We start from the raw sequence: 17,280 nt of genomic DNA on the forward strand, positions 1-17,280 counted from the left end.
TTCCCGTCCAAGCCACTCACCCTCTTGACTTGGAAATATATCACCGTTCCTTCACTGTGACGGGATCAAAATCCTGGAATTCCCTTTCTAAGGGCATTGTGGGTCAACCCACAGAAGGTCGATTCAAGAAGGCATCTCATGACCACCATTAATGCTGGCCCAGCCAGCGATGCCCACATCCCGCAAATTAATAAAAAAAACCAGCCATGATTGAATGGCAGAAGCAACTCAATGGGCTGAATGGCCTAATTCTGTTCCTGTATCTTATTATCTCAAGATCATTTGCATCTGGTTAAGCAAGCAGTCATTTTAAAATTCTCATTCTTTTTCATATCTGTACAAAATCTCTCAATTTTCCTCCCTCTGTAATTGCCTTCACATACACCTCTGAAATATCCTTGTTTGTCTAAATCTTGGGCATTCATTTTATACTTTTCAACACCATGGCCAATTATCAAACTTATGCAAAGTGAATAAATCATAGATGAAGATCTGATTCCAGGGAGTTATTGAACACACAAACTGCTCTGGTAACTCCAGAGGTCTTCCTGAGAAATTATGATGAGCTGATTTCCCCCTTTGCTGGACACACTGTGGTGGATTTCAATTAAATCCCCGAGGATCCCTCTGTAATTAGTAAAGTGGTAAATTCCACATTGCTGACAGGAATTGTAAAGAAGGACAGAGGGAACGATGAGCTGTTGCTTCACATCAGGTCAAATTTACTCTCTCTCTCTCTTTCTCTCTCTCTCTCTCTCTATTCATCTCTCTGTCTTTCTCTCTCTCTCTCTGTTCATCTCTCTCTCTTTCTCTCTCTCTCTATTCATCTCTCTGTCTTTCTCTCTCTCTCTGTTCATCTCTCTCTCTTTCTCTCTCTCTCTATTCATCTCTCTGTCTTTCTCTCTCTCTATTCATCTCTCTCTCTTTCTCTCTCTCTCTCTATTCATCTCTCTGTCTTTCTCTCTCTCTCTGTTCATCTCTCTCTCTTTCTCTCTCTCTCTATTCATCTCTCTGTCTTTCTCTCTCTCTATTCATCTCTCTCTCTTTCTCTCTCTCTCTATTCATCTCTCTGTCTTTCTCTCTCTCTATTCATCTCTCTCTCTTTCTCTCTCTCTCTCAATTCATCTCTCTGTCTTTCTCTCTCTGTCTCTATTCATCTCTCTCTCTTTCTCTCTCTCTCTCTATTCATCTCTCTGTCTTTCTCTCTCTCTCTCTCTATTCATCTCTCTGTCTTTCTCTCTCTGTCTCTATTCATCTCTCTCTCTTTCTCTCTCTCTCTATTCATCTCTCTGTCTTTCTCTCTCTCTCTATTCATCTCTCTGTCTTTCTCTCTCTCTCTCTCTATTCATCTCTCTGTCTTTCTCTCTCTGTCTCTGTTCATCTCTCTGTCTCTCTCTCTCTCTGTTCATCTCTCTCTCTCTCTCTCTGTTCATCTCTCTGTCTTTCTCTGTCTCTGTTCATCTCTCTGTCTTTCTCTCTCTGTCTCTGTTCATCTCTCTGTCTCTCTTTCTCTCTCTGTTCATCTCTCTGTCTTTCTCTCTGTCTCTGTTCATCTCTCTGTCTTTCTCTCTCTGTCTCTGTTCTAGTGCGGAATAGTAATTCCACACAGAAACTGGGCCGTGTGTGTGTTTTCTCTCTCTCAGGAGTTCTCCAGTCTGCACAACTCCATCTGAACACCAAGTCTTGCTGTTGGATTCAGTGGCATTTCCTCAGCAAAAGTGTCTCGTTTAAAACATTCAACTCGATTTGTATGGGTCCACATAATCTTTTCTGGTAGTAATTTTTGCATCAGAACTTTGGAACAGTATCGTTGTCTCTCCATCTGTGTGTCTGTAACTGCTCATCTCCCAGATTCTATTCCCTGCTCACTCAGGGTGGGCTGGGCTGGGCTGGGGTGGGGTGGGGTGGGGTGGGCTGGGCCTGGCTGGGGTGGGCTGGGCTGGGCTGGGCTGGGCTGGGCTGGGGTGGGCTGGGCTGGGCTGGGCTGGGGTGGGCTGGGCTGGGCTGGGCTGGGCCTGGCTGGGGTGGGCTGGGCTGGGCTGGGCTGGGCTGGGCTGCGCTGGGCTGGGCTGGGCTGGGCTGGGGAGATGTCTGTGTGACTGGGAACAGTTTAGAGCAGTTTCTGGTTTGGAGACTTTCTTCTGGTTTATATATCTCTCCCTTTCTTTCTGATAGGTGCAAGATCTGCTGAAGATGTATGTTACTTATATACAAATAATGCAGGAAGCCCCTTTGGAAACTGTGGCAAGAATGACAATAATGATTACATCAAATGTCAAAACAAGTATGTTTCATATAAGATTCCCAGCAATTCTAAAATAGCCATATTTTTCAGCCATAAATGTAACATTAAAAATGTGTGCATTTCATGTAGTTTCTGATTCTGATTGAATAAATCGTACAATTGGTGAGACTAGACTGGGGGTTATTGTGTGCAGTTTTGGTCACTACCTTATAGGAAGGAGGTAATTGGTCTGGGAAAGTGTAGAGAAGATTTGATGAATGAATTAATGCTTTATTTATTGTCTCATCTATCATGATAATATAGTGAAAAGTGTTTTGTTGCCACAATCTGGTGCTGTTTCCTATAATGTATCCAGGGCTGGAGAATTGTAGCTACAAGGAGAGATTGGAGAGGTTGGGGTGGTTTGTATTGGAACAGAGAAGGTTGAGGGGTGACATGATTGAGGTATACAAAATCGTGAGGGGTTAGAAAGAGAGTAGACAGGAAGAACCAGGTTCATAGCTCCTTGAAAGTGGAATTGCAGGTAGAGAGGATAGGGAAGAAGGCGTTTAATGTGTTTTTCTTTATTAGTCAGAGCATTGAGTAGCGGAGTTGGGAGGTACAGGACATTGGTTAGGCCACTGTTGGAATACTTTGTGCAATTCTGGTCTCCTTCCTATTGGAAAGGTGTTATGAAACTAGAAAGGGTTCAGAAAAGATTTACAAGGATGTTGCCAGGGTTGGAGGATTTGAGCTACAGGGAGAGGCTGAACAGGCTGGGGCTGTTTTCCCTGGAGCGTTGGAGGCTAAGGGGTGACCTTCTAGAGGTTTACAAAATTATGAGGGACGTGGATAGGGTAAATAGGCAAAGTCTTTTCCCTGGGGTCGGGGAGTCTGGCACTAGAGGAAATAGGTTTAGGGTGAGAGGGGAAAGATATAAAAGAGACCTAAGGGGCAAACCTTTCACCCAGAGGGTGGTACGTGTATGGAATGAGCTGCCAGAGGATGTGGTGGAGGCTGGTACAATTACAGCATTTAAAAGGCATCTGGATGGATATATGCATAGGAAGGGTTTGGAGGGATATGGGCCGGGTGCTGGCAAATTGTTTTTATTCATTCACAGGATGAGGGAGTTGCTGGCTGGGCAGCATTTCCTGCCCACCGCTAATTCCCCAGAGGACAGGTAAGAATCAGTCACATTGCTGTGGGTCTAGATTCACCTAAAGGCCAGACCAAGGTCCCTTCCCGAAAGGACATGAATGAATCCGATGGGTCTTTCCAACAATCAGCAATGGATTCATGGTTATCATTAGATTCTTAATTCCAGATGGTTATTGAACTCCAAAGTCCATGGCATGGGTCTCTGGATTAACAATCCAGTGATAATACCACTCAACCATAGCTTCCTCTTGATACTACATTTGTTTCGAATATCTGGTCGGCATGGACAAGTTGAACTGAAGGGTCTGTTTCCATGCTGTGCAACCACATGACTTTGACTCTAATTCAGATATTACTATCCTTGAGACCAACTTTTTAATTTCCTGCCGAATTTCCTAAATTCTCGCCTCATAACCTCATCTTTTTCCTCTTCCTATGTTATTATTGCCAATGTGTATAATGCTGGTCCTTCTCCACTTTGAGAATATTCTGCACTCTCTGTAATACATCCTTGACTCTGGCACTCAGGAGGGAACACACCATTCTGATATCTCATTGCTAGCCTCAGAAAGGTCTGTCTGTGCCTCAGACTAGAGAGTGCCCTATCACAATCGATCCCTTAGAACCTGACATATCCCTCGTTACATTAGTGCCAGCCTCAGTACCAGGAACCTGGCTGTCATTGCTACATTCCCCTGAGAGTCCACCACCCCTTACATTCTCCAGAACCTCATACTTGTTTGAGATGGGAATAACCACAGGAGATTCCTAATCAGGTCCTGGGGATTTATCCACCTTCAACCATTTCAATACATTCAGCACTTCCTCCTCTGTGACACTGGACACAGTGTCTTGATGCAACTTCGTTTGTGTGTGTTGGGGTGGTTCCTCTCGTAGTTCAGGACTTGGTCTGTGTGTGTGACTTTCCTGTGTACCTTTGTGGTGAAAGGTATCCAGGAAAGCCACACACACAGACCAAGTCCTGAACTACAAGAGCAACCACTCCAACACACATAAACGAAGTTGCATCAAGACACTATTCAAAAGGGCCACAACACACTGCAGTACACCAGAACTGCAAAAAGAGGAAGAGGAACACCTGTACAAGGTATTCGCCAAAAACGGATATCCTCGCAACTTCATCAACAGATGCCTAAGAGAAAGACAACGGAACGAGGACATGCCGCAACCCAAAGGACTAGCCACACTACCATACATCAAGAACCATCTCTGAAATGACAGCCTGACTACTGCGACCACTAGGACTTATAACAGCACACAAACCAACAGTCACCCTCAGACAACAACTCACCAGAACGAAGGACCCGATACCCAGCATGAGCAAAACTAATGTAGTGTACAAAATCCCATGCAAGGACTGCACAAAACACTATATAGGACAAACAGGAAAAATTGGATGTGCAATCCTTTGGCAAATGTAGGATCACTGATTGGCCACATTTTAACAGCCAGAAGGAGAGAAACGAGTACAGACACAAAGAGAATTCACAGACATTGAGATGGCCAAGCTGGTCACAATACCGACTGCAGCAGCTAGTCATCGAGACAGAGATGTACAGCACAGAAACAGACCCTTCGGTCCAACCCGTCCATGCCGACCAGATATCCCAACCCAATCTAGTCCCACCTGCCAGCACCCGGCCCATATCCCTCCAAACCCTTCCTATTCATATACCCATCCAAACGCCTCTTAAATGTTGCAATTGTACCAGCCTCCACCACTTCTTCTGGCAGCTCATTCCATACACGTACCACCCTCTGTGTGAAAAAGTTGCCTCTTAGGTCTCTTTTATATCTTTCCCCTCTCACCCTAAACCTATGCTCTCTAGTTCTGGACTCCCCGATCCCAGGGAAAAGACTTTGTCTATTTATCCTATCCATGCCCCTCATAATTTTGTAAACCTCTACAAGGTCACCCTCAGCCTCCGACACTCCTGGGAAAACAGCCCCAGCCTGTTTAGCCTCTCCCCATAGCTCAGATCCTCCAACCCTGGCAACATCCTTGTAAATCTTTTCTGAACCCTTTCAAGTTTCACAACATCTTTCCGATAGGAAGGAGACCAGAATTGCACGCAATATTCCAACAGTGGCCTAACCAATGTCCTGTACAGCCACAACATGACCTCCCAACTCCTGTACTCAATACTCTGACCAATAAAGGAAAGCATACCAAACGCCTTCTTCACTATCCTATCTACCTGTGACTCCACTTTCAAGGAGCTATGAACCTGCACTCCAAGGTCTCTTTGTTCAGCAACACTCCCGAGGACCTTACCATTAAGTGTATAAGTCCTGCTAAGATTTGCTTTCCCAAAATGCAGCACCTCACATTTATCTGAATTAAACTCCATCTGCCACTTCTCAGCCCATTGGCCCATCTGGTCCAGATCCTGTTGTAATCTGAGGTAACCCTCTTCACTGTCCACTACATCTCCAATTTTGGTGTCATCTGCAAACTTACTAACTGTACCTCTTATGCTCGCATCCAAATCATTTATGTAAATGACAAAAAGTAGAGGACCCAGCACCGATCCTTGTGGCAATCCACTGGTCACAGGCCTCCAGTCTGAAAAACATCTCTCCACCACCACCCTCTGTCTTCTACCTTTGAGCCAGTTCTGTATCCAAATGGCTAGTTCTCCCTGTATTCCATGAGATCTAACCTTGCCAACCAGTTTCCCATTGGGAACCTTGTCGAACGCCTTACTGAAGTCCATATAGATCACATCCACTGCTCTGCCCTCATCAATCTTCTTTGTTACTTCTTCAAAAAACTCAGTCAAGTTTGTGAGACATGATTTCCCATGCACAAAGCCATGTTGACTATCCCTGATCAGTCCTTGCCTTTCCAAATACATGTACATCCTGTCCCTCAGGATTCCCTCCAACAACTTGCCCACCACCAAGGTCAGGCTCACTGGTCTATAGTTCCCTGGCTTGTCTTTACCGCCCTTCTTAAACAGTGGCACCACGTTTACCAACCTCCAGTCTTCCAGCACCTCACCTGTGACTGTCGATGATACAAATATCTCAGCAAGAGGCCCAGCAATCACTTCTCTAGCTTCCCACAGAGTTCTCGGGTACACCTGATCAGGTCCTGGGGATTTATCCACCTTCAACCATTTCAATACATTCAGCACTTCCTCCTCCTCTGTGATCTGGACATTTTGCAAGATGTCACCATCTATTTCCCTACAGTTTATATCTTCCATATCCTTTTCCACAGTAAATACTGATGCAAAATACTCATTTATTATCTCCCCCATTTTCTGTGGCTCCACACAAAGGCCGCTTTGCTGATCTTTGAGGGGCCCTATTCTCTCCCTAGTTACCCTTTTATCCTTAATGTATTTGTAAAAACCCTTTGGATTCTCCTTGATTCTATTTGCCAAAGCTATCTCATGTCCCCGTTTTGCCCTCCTGATTTCCCTCTTAAGTATACTCCTACTTTCTTTATACTCTTCTAAGGATTCACTCGATCTATCCTGTCTATACCTGATATATGCTTCCTTCTTTTTCTTAACCAAACCCTCAATTTCTTTGGTCATCCAGCATTCCCTATACCTACCAGCCTGCCCTTTCACCCTGACCCTGGGCGACACGGTGGCACAGTGGTTAGCACTGCTGCCTCACAGCACCAGAGACCCGGGTTCAATTCCCGACTCAGGCGACCGACTGTGTGGAGTTTCCCCATGTCTGCGTGGGTTTCCTCCGGGTGCTCCAGTTTCCTCCCACAGTCCAAAGATGTGCAGGGTCAGGTGAATTGGCCGTGCTAGATTGCCCGTAGTGTTAGGTAAGGGGTACATGTAGGGGTATGGGTGGGTTTCACTTTGGCGGGTCGGTGTGGACTTGTTGGGCCGAAGGGCCTGTTTCCACACTGTAATGTAATCTAATCTAATCTATACTTTCTCTGGATTCTCATTACCTCATTTCTGAAGGCTTCCCCTTTTCCAGCCGTCCCTTTACCTGCAAACATCTGCTCTCTATCAGCTTTTGAACGTTTTTGCCTCATACCATCAAAATTAGCCTTCCCAGTGTACATGAAGCTCAAAGTGTTTTATTGTTCTCTTCCCTACAGAGATGTAAAGTGTGGGAAGATTCAGTGCAAGGGTGGAAATTCCTCTCCAGTTCAAGGAGGGAATGTACATTTCTCCACCACCAAATTTGAGATTGACAACGTGCAGATAAAATGCAGGGGGACATTTTCGAATTTACCTGATTCCATTTCTCCAGACCTAGTTCGACGAGGTACAAAGTGTGGAGACAAGAAGGTGAGTTATTGACAGTCACTAGGAAGTAATGTTAAATTAAAATTCTGAGGAAGAGGCATATCAGACTCAAAGCTTTAGTTTTGTTTCTCTCTATACAGATTTTGCCAGACCCACTGAGTTTCTCCAGCATTCTCTGCATTTCCTTTGAATTTATATTAAATCCATCTCCAGTGCAAGTCCTCTCCTCATGTTATGCACCAACTCTCTTTATCTTCTCCCTATCATTGCCATTTCTCATTTCCTGAAGCCCACATAGATAACATCCACTGCACTGCCTTGATCTATCATCGTCATTACATTCATCCAACAATTTCAGCATCTTCATCAAACTGCTGTCTCCATTAATAAACAAGCAACATGTACTGATGACATTTCAGGTCAAAAATGCAGCTGAGATCTGGACACAAGCAGATCAGGGAAAAATGTAAAAAACACCAGGATTGTTGTGGCGAGTGGGTTTAACTTCCTCAATATTGACTGGGTCTCCCCTTGTCAAGATTAGTACGGTGCAGGCAGCATCCGAGGAGCAGGAAAATCGACGTTTCAGGCAAAAGCACTGCATCATTCCTGATTTTCCTACTCCTCAGATGCTGCCTGGCCTGCTGTGCTTTTCCAGCACCACTCTAACCTAGATTCTAATCTCAAGCATCTGCAGTCCCCACTTCAGCCTGGGTCTCCCTTTGTACCAGAGGCTGAGATGGGGCAGACTTTGTTCAGAGTATCCAGGAGGGTTTAGAATCTTGAACATCAAACACTGCAGCACATGCACTGGTCCTTCGGCCCATGATTATGTGCAAAACATTGTTCCAAATTAAACTAATCCCTTCTGCTTGCTCTGTCTGCTACCTGTTATGGCACCTGTACCATTCAAGATTGGAGATGGTTACAGAGAGTGGTGAACTTGGCCCAGACAATCACAAAGGCCAACCCCCTCATCTATAGAATCCATCTACCAGGCCCACTGTCAAGGAAAGGCCACCAGCATTCTCAAAGACACATCCCACCCTGGCAATGTTTTTCTACAACCTCTACCATCAGGGAGAAGGTACAGAAACCTGAACACACGCACCAGCCGGTTTCAAAACAGTTTGTTAGAATACTGAATGGACTGACAAAGTCTTAACATTTGCCTGTACCTGTGTTTTTGTTATTGTTGCTGTTTACCTATAATTTACTGATCTACGCTACTTAACTCTGTGATCTGCCTGTATTGCTCACAAGACAAAGCTTTTCACTGTGCCTCGGGACACGTGACAATAAATTCAACTCAATTCACTTCAACTAGTCCATAGCCCTCCATTCCTTACATATTCATGTGCTTATCTAAAAACCCCTTCTACACCCTTATCGTATCTGCTCCCATCCCCACCCCTAGCAACACCTTCCTGACTCCTACCATGGAGAAAACTTGCCCCTCCCTCTGCTTTGAACTCCCCTCTCTCACCTTAAATGCATGCCCCCTAATATTAGATATTTCAACTTTGGGAAAAAGATTCTGACTATTCACCCTATCTGTACATTTTATAATTTCTATCAATTCTCTTCTCAGCCTCCACAGCTCCAGAGCAAACAATATGACTTTTTCTAGCCATTCTTTATAGCTCATGCCCATTAGTCCAGGTAGCATGACCAGAACTGAACACAATACTCTAAGTGTGGCCTAACCAAAGTCTTATAAAGCTGTAACATGACATCCTGACTCTTGTACTCAATTCCCCGACAAGACGCATTCCATCCACCTTCTTTACCATCCTGTCTGCTTGAGTGGCCACTTTCAGGGAGCTATGGACTTGAATGCCAAGATCCCTCTGTGCATCAATGCTGTTCAGGATCCTGTAACACGGCATGAGGGTAACAGTCGAAAAGTGTGGTGCTGGAAAAGCACAGCCAGTCAAGCAGCATCTGAGGAGCAGGAGAGTCAACATTTTGAGCATAAGCCCTTCATCAGGAATGTCGTACTGACTCTTGTACTCAGTTCCCCCGACCAATAAATGCAAGCATGCAGTACACCTTCTTTATCACCCTATCTACTTGTGTGGCCAATTTCAAGATGCTATGGACTTAAACCCCAAGATCCCTCTGTACATCAATTCAGTTCAGGGTCCTGCCTTTAACTGTACACTTTTCCTTAACACTTGATCTCTCAGTGTGCAGCATCTCACACTTAACCGGATGAAAGTCCACCTGCCATTTCTCCGCCCATATCTACAAGATCTTTATCCAGCTGGATCCTTTGACAACCTTGTCAAGAGGCTTAAGTTCGGATAAGACATGGAGGCTCAGTTAGGGCGATTGAGAGTTACAGGTTAGTCAGGAAAGACCAAAAGAGAGAGCTAAGATGAGCCAGAAGGGAACATGAGAAGTTGGCAGATGGGATCAAGGAAAACCCTCAAGCTTTCTATAGGTATATCAGGAATAAAGAATGACTAGATTAAGATTAAGGCCAATCAAGGACAGTACTGGGAAGTTGTGCGAGGACTCCGGGGAGATAGAAGAAGCACTAAATGAATATTTTTTGTCAGTATTCACACTAGAAAAAGACAATGTGGTCAAGGAGAATACTGAGATACAGGGTACAGACTATACAGGATTAGGGTTCACAAGGGGGAGGTGTTAGCAATTCTGGAGAATATGAAATTAGATAAGTCCCCTGAGCCGGATGGGATTTATTTTAGGATTCTCTGGGAAGCCAAGGAGGAGATTGCAGAGGCTTTGGCTTTGATCTTTATGTCGTCATTGTCCACAGGAATAGTGCCGGAAGACTGGAGGATAGCAAATGTTGTCTCCTTGTTCATGAAGGGGAGTAGAGACAACCCCGGTAATTATAGACCAGTGAGCCTTACTTCAGTTGTTGGTAAAGTGTAAGAAAAGGTTGTAAGAGATTGGGTTTATAATCATCTCGAAAGGAATAAGTTGATTAGGGATAGTCAACACGGTCCTGTGAAGGGTAGGTCGTGCCTCACAAACCTTATTGAGTTCTTTGAGATGGTGACCAAACAGGTGGATGAGGGTAAAGTGGTTGATGTGGTGTGTATGGATTTCAGTAAGGGGTTTGATAAGATTCCCCATGGTGGACTGTTGCACAAAATACAGAGGCATGGGATTGAAGGTGATTTAGTGGTTTGGATCAGACATTGACGAGCTGAAAGAAGACAGAGGGTGGTGGTTGATGGGAAATGTTCATCCTGGAGTTCAGTTACTAGTGGGGTACCGCAAGGATCTGTTTTGGGGCTATTGCTGTTCGTCATTTTTATAAATGACCTGGATGAGGGCGTAAAAGGGTGGGTTAGTAAATTTGTGGATGACACTAAGGTCAGTGGAGTTGTGGATAGTGTGGAAGGATGTTGCAGGTTACAGAGGGATGTAGATAAGCTACAGAGCTGGGCTGAGAGGTGGCAAGTGGAGTTTAATGTGGAAAAGTGTGAGGTGATTCACTTTGGAAGGAGTAACAGGAATGCAGAATACTGAGCTAATGGTAAGATTCTTGGTAGTGTAGATGAGCAGAGAGATCTCAGTGTCCATGTACATAGGTCCCAGAAAGTTACCACTCTTGTTGAGAAGGCATTCGATGTGTTGGCGTTTATTGGGAGAGGGATTGGGTTTTGGAACCAGGAGGTCATGCTGCAGCTGTACAAAACTCTGGTGCGGCCGCACTTGGAGTATTGTGTACAGTTCTGGTCACAATATTTTAAGAAGGATGTGGACACTTTGGAAAGGGTGCAGAGGAGATTTACCAGGATGTTGCCTGGTATTGAGGGAAGGTCTTATGAGGAAAAGCTGAGGGCCTTGTAGCTGTTTTTGTTCGAGAGAGGAAGGTTAAGAGGTGACATAATTGAGACGTATCAGATAATCAGAGGGTTAGATAGGGTGGACAGGGAGAGCCTTTTTCCTCAGATGGTGATGGCTAGCGTGATTGGACATAGCTTTAAATCGAGGGGTGATAGATATAGGACAGACGTCAGAGGTAGTTTCTTTACTCAGAGAGTAGTATGAGCGTGGAACAACCTGCTTCCAACAGTAGTAGACTCACCAACTTTAAGGGTATTTAAAAGGTCATTGGATCAGCATATGGATAAAAATGAAATGGTATAGGATAGATGGGCTTCAGATTGGTTCCACAGGTTGGCACAACATCGAGGGCCGAAGCACCTGTACCGTGCTGTGATGTTCTTTGTTCTAACCTTCTACACAATCCACAACTCCACTGAGTTTTGTATTGTCTGCAAACTTACTAACCCAGTCATCTAGATTTCCATCCAAGTCATTTTCTATATCACTAACAGCAGAGGTCCCAGCACGGATTCATGCGGAACACCACTAGTCATAAACAACCTTCCACCACTGCTGTTTGCCTTCTTTGGGCAAGCTAATTCTGAACCAACGTGGCCACGTCACCGTGGATCCCATGCATCTTCATCTCCTGGATGAGTTACCATGAGGAACCTTCTGGAAAGCCTTATTAAAATTCATTGCTCTACGCTCATCAAACACTTTGTCACCTCCTCGAAAAATTCAATCAAGTCAGTAAGATATGGCCTTCCCTGCACAATTAGGCCATGTTTTTCCAAATCTGCATCAATCCTATTGCTAAGAATTCTTTCCAATAGCTTCTCAACCTCTGGATGTGTGACTCACTAATCTATAGTTTCCTGCATATGCCTATTTCCCTTCTTGAACAGAGGAACAACATTAGCTACATACCAGTCCTCTTGGATCTCTCCAGTGCCTAGCGAGGTTTGAAGTATATTGGTCAAGGCCTCAGCCATCTCCTCCCTTCCCTCTCCCAATAACCTGGGCTAGATACCCTTGGACCCTGGGGACTTGTCTATCTTCATGTTCTTGAAGAGACTCAACACCACTTCTTTCTTGATTTAAAAATACCTCCTGAGCATATTAGCATGCTCCACCAAAATCTTACCATTCTCCATATCAAAACAAAGCACTCGGTTTGGATCTAGCCCCATCCTCTGCCCCTAAACATATCTTCCCTCCTTTATCCTTGAGTGGTCCTACCTTCTCCCTAGTATGTAATGTACGTATAGAATCCTTTGGGACTCTCTTTAACCCTCCTTGCTCAGGTAACTTCATGACCCCTCTTGCTCTTCTAATTTCCTGCCGGAGTTCTTTCCTTTTTCTTCATATTCCTCGCAGGCAGCGTCCAATTTTAGCTTCCTAAATCTTCCTAAATCCTAAATGTGCTTCTTTCTCTTTTTTGATTAAACTCACAAACTCCCTCATTATCCGAGGGTCTCTTACCTTGCTATCCTTGTCCTTCTTCCCTACTGGAATATGATCAACTCGTTTAGTAGGTGACAATGGCCTCATGGTATTATCACTGCACTGACAATCCAGAGACTCAAGTAATGTTCTGGGGACCTGAGTTTGAATTTGCCATAGCAGAGGGTGGAATTTGAGTTCAGTTAAAAATAAAATCTGGAATTACGAGTCTAATGATGACCATGAGTTCATTGTCGATTGTTAGAGAACACCATCTGGTTTACTAATACCCTTAAATGAAGGCACTGGAGAGGTCCTGGAGGACTTGTGCAAGTAGCTAATGTTGTACCTCTGTTCAAGAAGGGAAATAGGGACAATCCAGAAAGCTACAAACCAGTGAGTCTCACATCATAGTTGGGAAGCTATTGAGAATAATTCTTAGCGATAAGATTTATGTGTTCAAGGCCATCGCTCCCTGAACGTGACCACGCACATAGTTAGGGTGGTAAAGAGGGTGTGTGGTATGCTTGGCTTTATTAGTCAGGGAATTGAGTCCAAGAGTTAGGATGTCATGTTGTAGCTTTGTAAGATTTTGGTTAGGCCACACTTTAGAGTATTGTATCCAATTCTGGTCGCCTCATTACAGGAGGATGTGGAGGCTTTGGAGAGGGTGCAGAACTGGTTTCCTAGGATGCTGCCTGGATGAGAGGGTATGGGCTATAAGGAAAGGCTAGAAAAACTTGGGTTGTTTTCTGTGTAGAGGCGGAGGCTGAGGGGAGACATGATACAAGTCTATACAGTTATGAGATATGTAGATAGAGTTGATAGTCAGACTCTTTCTCCCAGAGTTGAAATGTCTAATGCTAGGAGGTATGCATTTAAGATGAGAGGGGGAATTTCAAAGGACATGTAAGGAGAGAATGGTAGGAGAGTGGAACACACTGCCTCTGAATGTAGTGGAGGCTGATGCAACAGAGAGACTTTTAGATAAACATGTGAATATGCCAGGAATGGAGGCATATGGACCAAGGGCAGGCTGAAGGATTTAGTTTAATTTGGCGTCATGTTTGGCCCAGCATTATGGGCCGAAGGGCTCGTTTCTGTTCTTTACTTTTGAGATAAAGTTCCATCTTACCTGGTCTGGCTCCACAGCAATGGGGTTAACTCCTAACGTCGGTCTGGGAAATTAGCAATAGAAAATAAATGTTGGCCGAGCCAGTGATAGAACATAGAAAGGTATAGCACAAAACAGGCCCTTTGGCCCACGAAGTTGTACCAAGCTTTAATCCTAATTTAACACATAGTAACCTAACCTACGCCCCCCACAACTCACTGCTATCCAAGCGCATGTCCAGCAGTCGCTTAAATGTCCCCAATGACTCTGCTTCCACCACCACAGCTGGCAACGCATTCCATGCATTCACAACTCTCTGTGTAAAGAACCTACCTCTAACGTCTCCTTTATACCTCCCTCCTAATATCTTCAAACTATGACTTCTCGTACCAGTCAATCCTGCCCTGGGGAAAAGTCTCTGGCTATTGACTCTATCTATCCCTCTCATTATTTTGTATACCTCGATCAGGTCACCGCTCTTCCTCCTTCTCTCCAGAGAGAAGAGTCTGAGCTTATTCAACCTCTCTTCATAAGGCAAGCCCTCCAGTCCAGGCAGCATCCCGGTAAACCTTCTTTGCACCCTCTCCAAAGCCTCTGTATCTTTCCTATAGTAGGGCGACCAGAACTGGACACAATATTCTCAGTGTGGTCTCACCAGGGACTTGCAGAGCTGCAGCAAAACCTCGCGGCTCTTAAACTCGACCCCCCTGTTAATGAAAGCCAAAACACCATATGCTTCCTTAACAACCCTATCCACTTGGACGGCAACTTTGAGGGATCTATGTACTTGCACACCCAGATCCCTCTGTTCCTCCACACTGCCAAGAATCCTGTCTTTAATCCTATATTCAGCAATCGAGTTCGATCTTCCAAAATGCATCACTTTGCATTTATCCAGGTTGAACTCCATCTGCCATTTCTCAGCCCAGCTCTGCATCCTGTCTATGTCGCGCTACCGCCTGCAATAGCCCTCTATACTAAATTTACTAACCCACCCCTCAACCTCCTCATCCAAGTCATTTATAAAAACCACAAAGAGCAGAGGCCCACGTACAGAGCCCTGCGGGACCCCACTCAACACTGACCTCCAGACAGAATACTTTCCATCTACAATCACTCTCTGCCTTCTGTCAGCCAACCAAATCTGAATCCAGATAGCCAAATCTCCCTGTATCCCATACTTCCTGACTTTATGAATGAGCTTACCATGGGGAACCTTATCAAATGCCTTACTGAAGTCCATATCTACCACAACCACTGCTTGACCTTCGTCGACCTGTCTCATCGTCACCTGAAAGAACTCAATAAGATTTGTGAGGCATGACCTGCCCCTCACCGAGCCATGCTGACTGCCTTTAATCACACTATGCTTTGCCACATAGTCATAAATCCTATCCCTCAGAATTCTTTCCAAAACCTTGCTGACTACAGATGTAAGACTGACTGCTCTGTAATTCCCCTTCTTGAAAAGAGAAACAACATTCGCCTCCTTCCAATCCTCCAGTATCTCTCTCGTGGAGAGCGAGGAGGCAAATATCCTCGCCAGCAGCTTAGCAACCTCCTTTCTCGCTTCCCAGAGCAGCCGAGGATAAATCTGGTCTGGCCCTGGGGACTTATCAATCTTAATGTTTTCCAAAATTTTTAGCACATCAACTTCATCAATCTTAATCTGGTCAAGCCTGTATCCCAGCTCCTCTAAGTTTTCATTCACAACAAGGTTTCTTTCCTTGGTTAAAACTGAAGCAAAAAACTCATTTAGGACTTCCCCTATCTGCTCAGACTCCACACACAAGTTTCCTCCGCTATCCCTGACCGGCCCTACCTTCTCCCTGATCATTCTCTTATTCCTCACGTATGAGTAAAACACCTTTGGGTTCTCCCTAAACATTCTTGCCAAGCCCTTTTCGTGCCCCCTCCTGGCTCTCCTCAGTCCATTTCTGAGCTCCTTTCTAGCAAACCTGTAATCCACTAAAGCTGTGCTAGATCCTTGCTACCTCCACCTTACATAAGCTGCCTTCTTCCTTTAGACGAGAAGCTCCTCTGTTCTCGTCATCCAAGGTTCCTTCATCTTACACCTTCTTACCTATCTCAGAGGAACAAATTTGTGCATCACTCGCAACAACTGCACCTTAAATAGTCTCCACATGTCTGCTGTGCCCTTTCTGTGGAACAATTGCTCCCAGTCTGTACTTCCCAACTCCTGTCTGATAGCGTCATAATTTCCTTTTCCCCAATTAAATATCTTCCCTCGGTAACTGCTCCTTTCACTTTCCAAGGCTATGCTAAATGTGAGGCAGTTGCGATCACTTTCACCAAAGTGCTCTCCCATCGCGAGATCTGACACCTGTCCTGGCTCGTTGCCGAGCACCAAATCCAAAATGACCTCTCCCCTTGTCAGTCTGTCTACATACTGAGTAAGGAAACCCTCCTGAATACACCTGACAAAAACGGCTCCATCCAAACCATCTACATTAGGAGGTTCCAGTCGATTGCTACTTCTGCATTTTTCCGGAATCTGCCTGTCTTTGAGATCTTCAATCTCCCTACTGCTATTAGGGGGTCTGTTGAAAACCCCCAATGCAGTGACTGCCCCCTTGCTGTTCCTAACTCCCACCCATACTGACTCATTAGACAAACCTTCCTCAACAACCTTCGTTCCTGTAGCTGTGATGCACTCTCTGATTCCACCCTCCCTGTTCTTTCTGAATGTTCTCGACCCTGGAAGATCAAGAAACCATCCCTGCCCCTGTGAAACCCATGTCTCCGTTGTGGCCACAACATCGTAGCCCCATGATGTCCTCATCCCATGAATGAATATAAAATAAAACTAGGGAAAAGAATATTAGATCTTGTATTGGGGAATGAGCCTGGTCAGGTGTTTGAAGTTTCAGTGGGGGAATATTTTGGGCACAGTGATCATGTCTCTAATTTTTAAGATAGTTATGGATAAAGATAAGATTGGTCCTTAGGTGAAAGTGCTAAATTGGAGGAAGGCGAATTACAACAGTATCAGGCAGGCTTTAGAGAAATTAGAGTGGGGCCAGCTGTTACATGTGACATGTAAGCCCCTTCAAGTCGGAGGTTCAGGATCAGCATGTTCCTGTGAGGATGAAGGATAGGGATTGCAAGATTCAGGAATCCTGAATGGAATGACGACAGAAATTGAAAATGTTGTTTTAAAAAGATAAAGGAAGCATGTGTAAGGTTTTGAAAACAGGAATCAAACAAAACTCTTGAGGAATACAAGGAAAGCAAAACAAAATCTGATAAAA

At 44.8% G+C, this 17,280-nt stretch overlaps 1 protein-coding gene across 4 annotated transcripts in view; it reads left to right on the plus strand.

Moving 5' to 3' along the window:
- Nucleotides 1-17,280, plus strand: part of LOC122550377 (disintegrin and metalloproteinase domain-containing protein 12-like) — a 483,861-nt gene that overhangs the window by 404,106 nt on the left and 62,475 nt on the right. For all 4 annotated transcript variants that reach the window (XM_087992303.1, XM_087992306.1, XM_087992307.1 and 1 more), the window contains 2 exons: nt 2,176-2,284; nt 7,485-7,677. In XM_087992303.1, coding sequence (XP_087848429.1) covers nt 2,176-2,284; nt 7,485-7,677 — 302 coding nt within the window. The remainder of the gene's footprint in view (nt 1-2,175; nt 2,285-7,484; nt 7,678-17,280) is intronic.

This window comes from Chiloscyllium plagiosum, unplaced genomic scaffold (genome assembly GCF_037043375.1).
Source record: "Chiloscyllium plagiosum isolate Xiang-an unplaced genomic scaffold, Cpla_swu_hap1 HiC_scaffold_1, whole genome shotgun sequence".
Classification (NCBI taxonomy): domain Eukaryota; kingdom Metazoa; phylum Chordata; class Chondrichthyes; order Orectolobiformes; family Hemiscylliidae; genus Chiloscyllium; species Chiloscyllium plagiosum.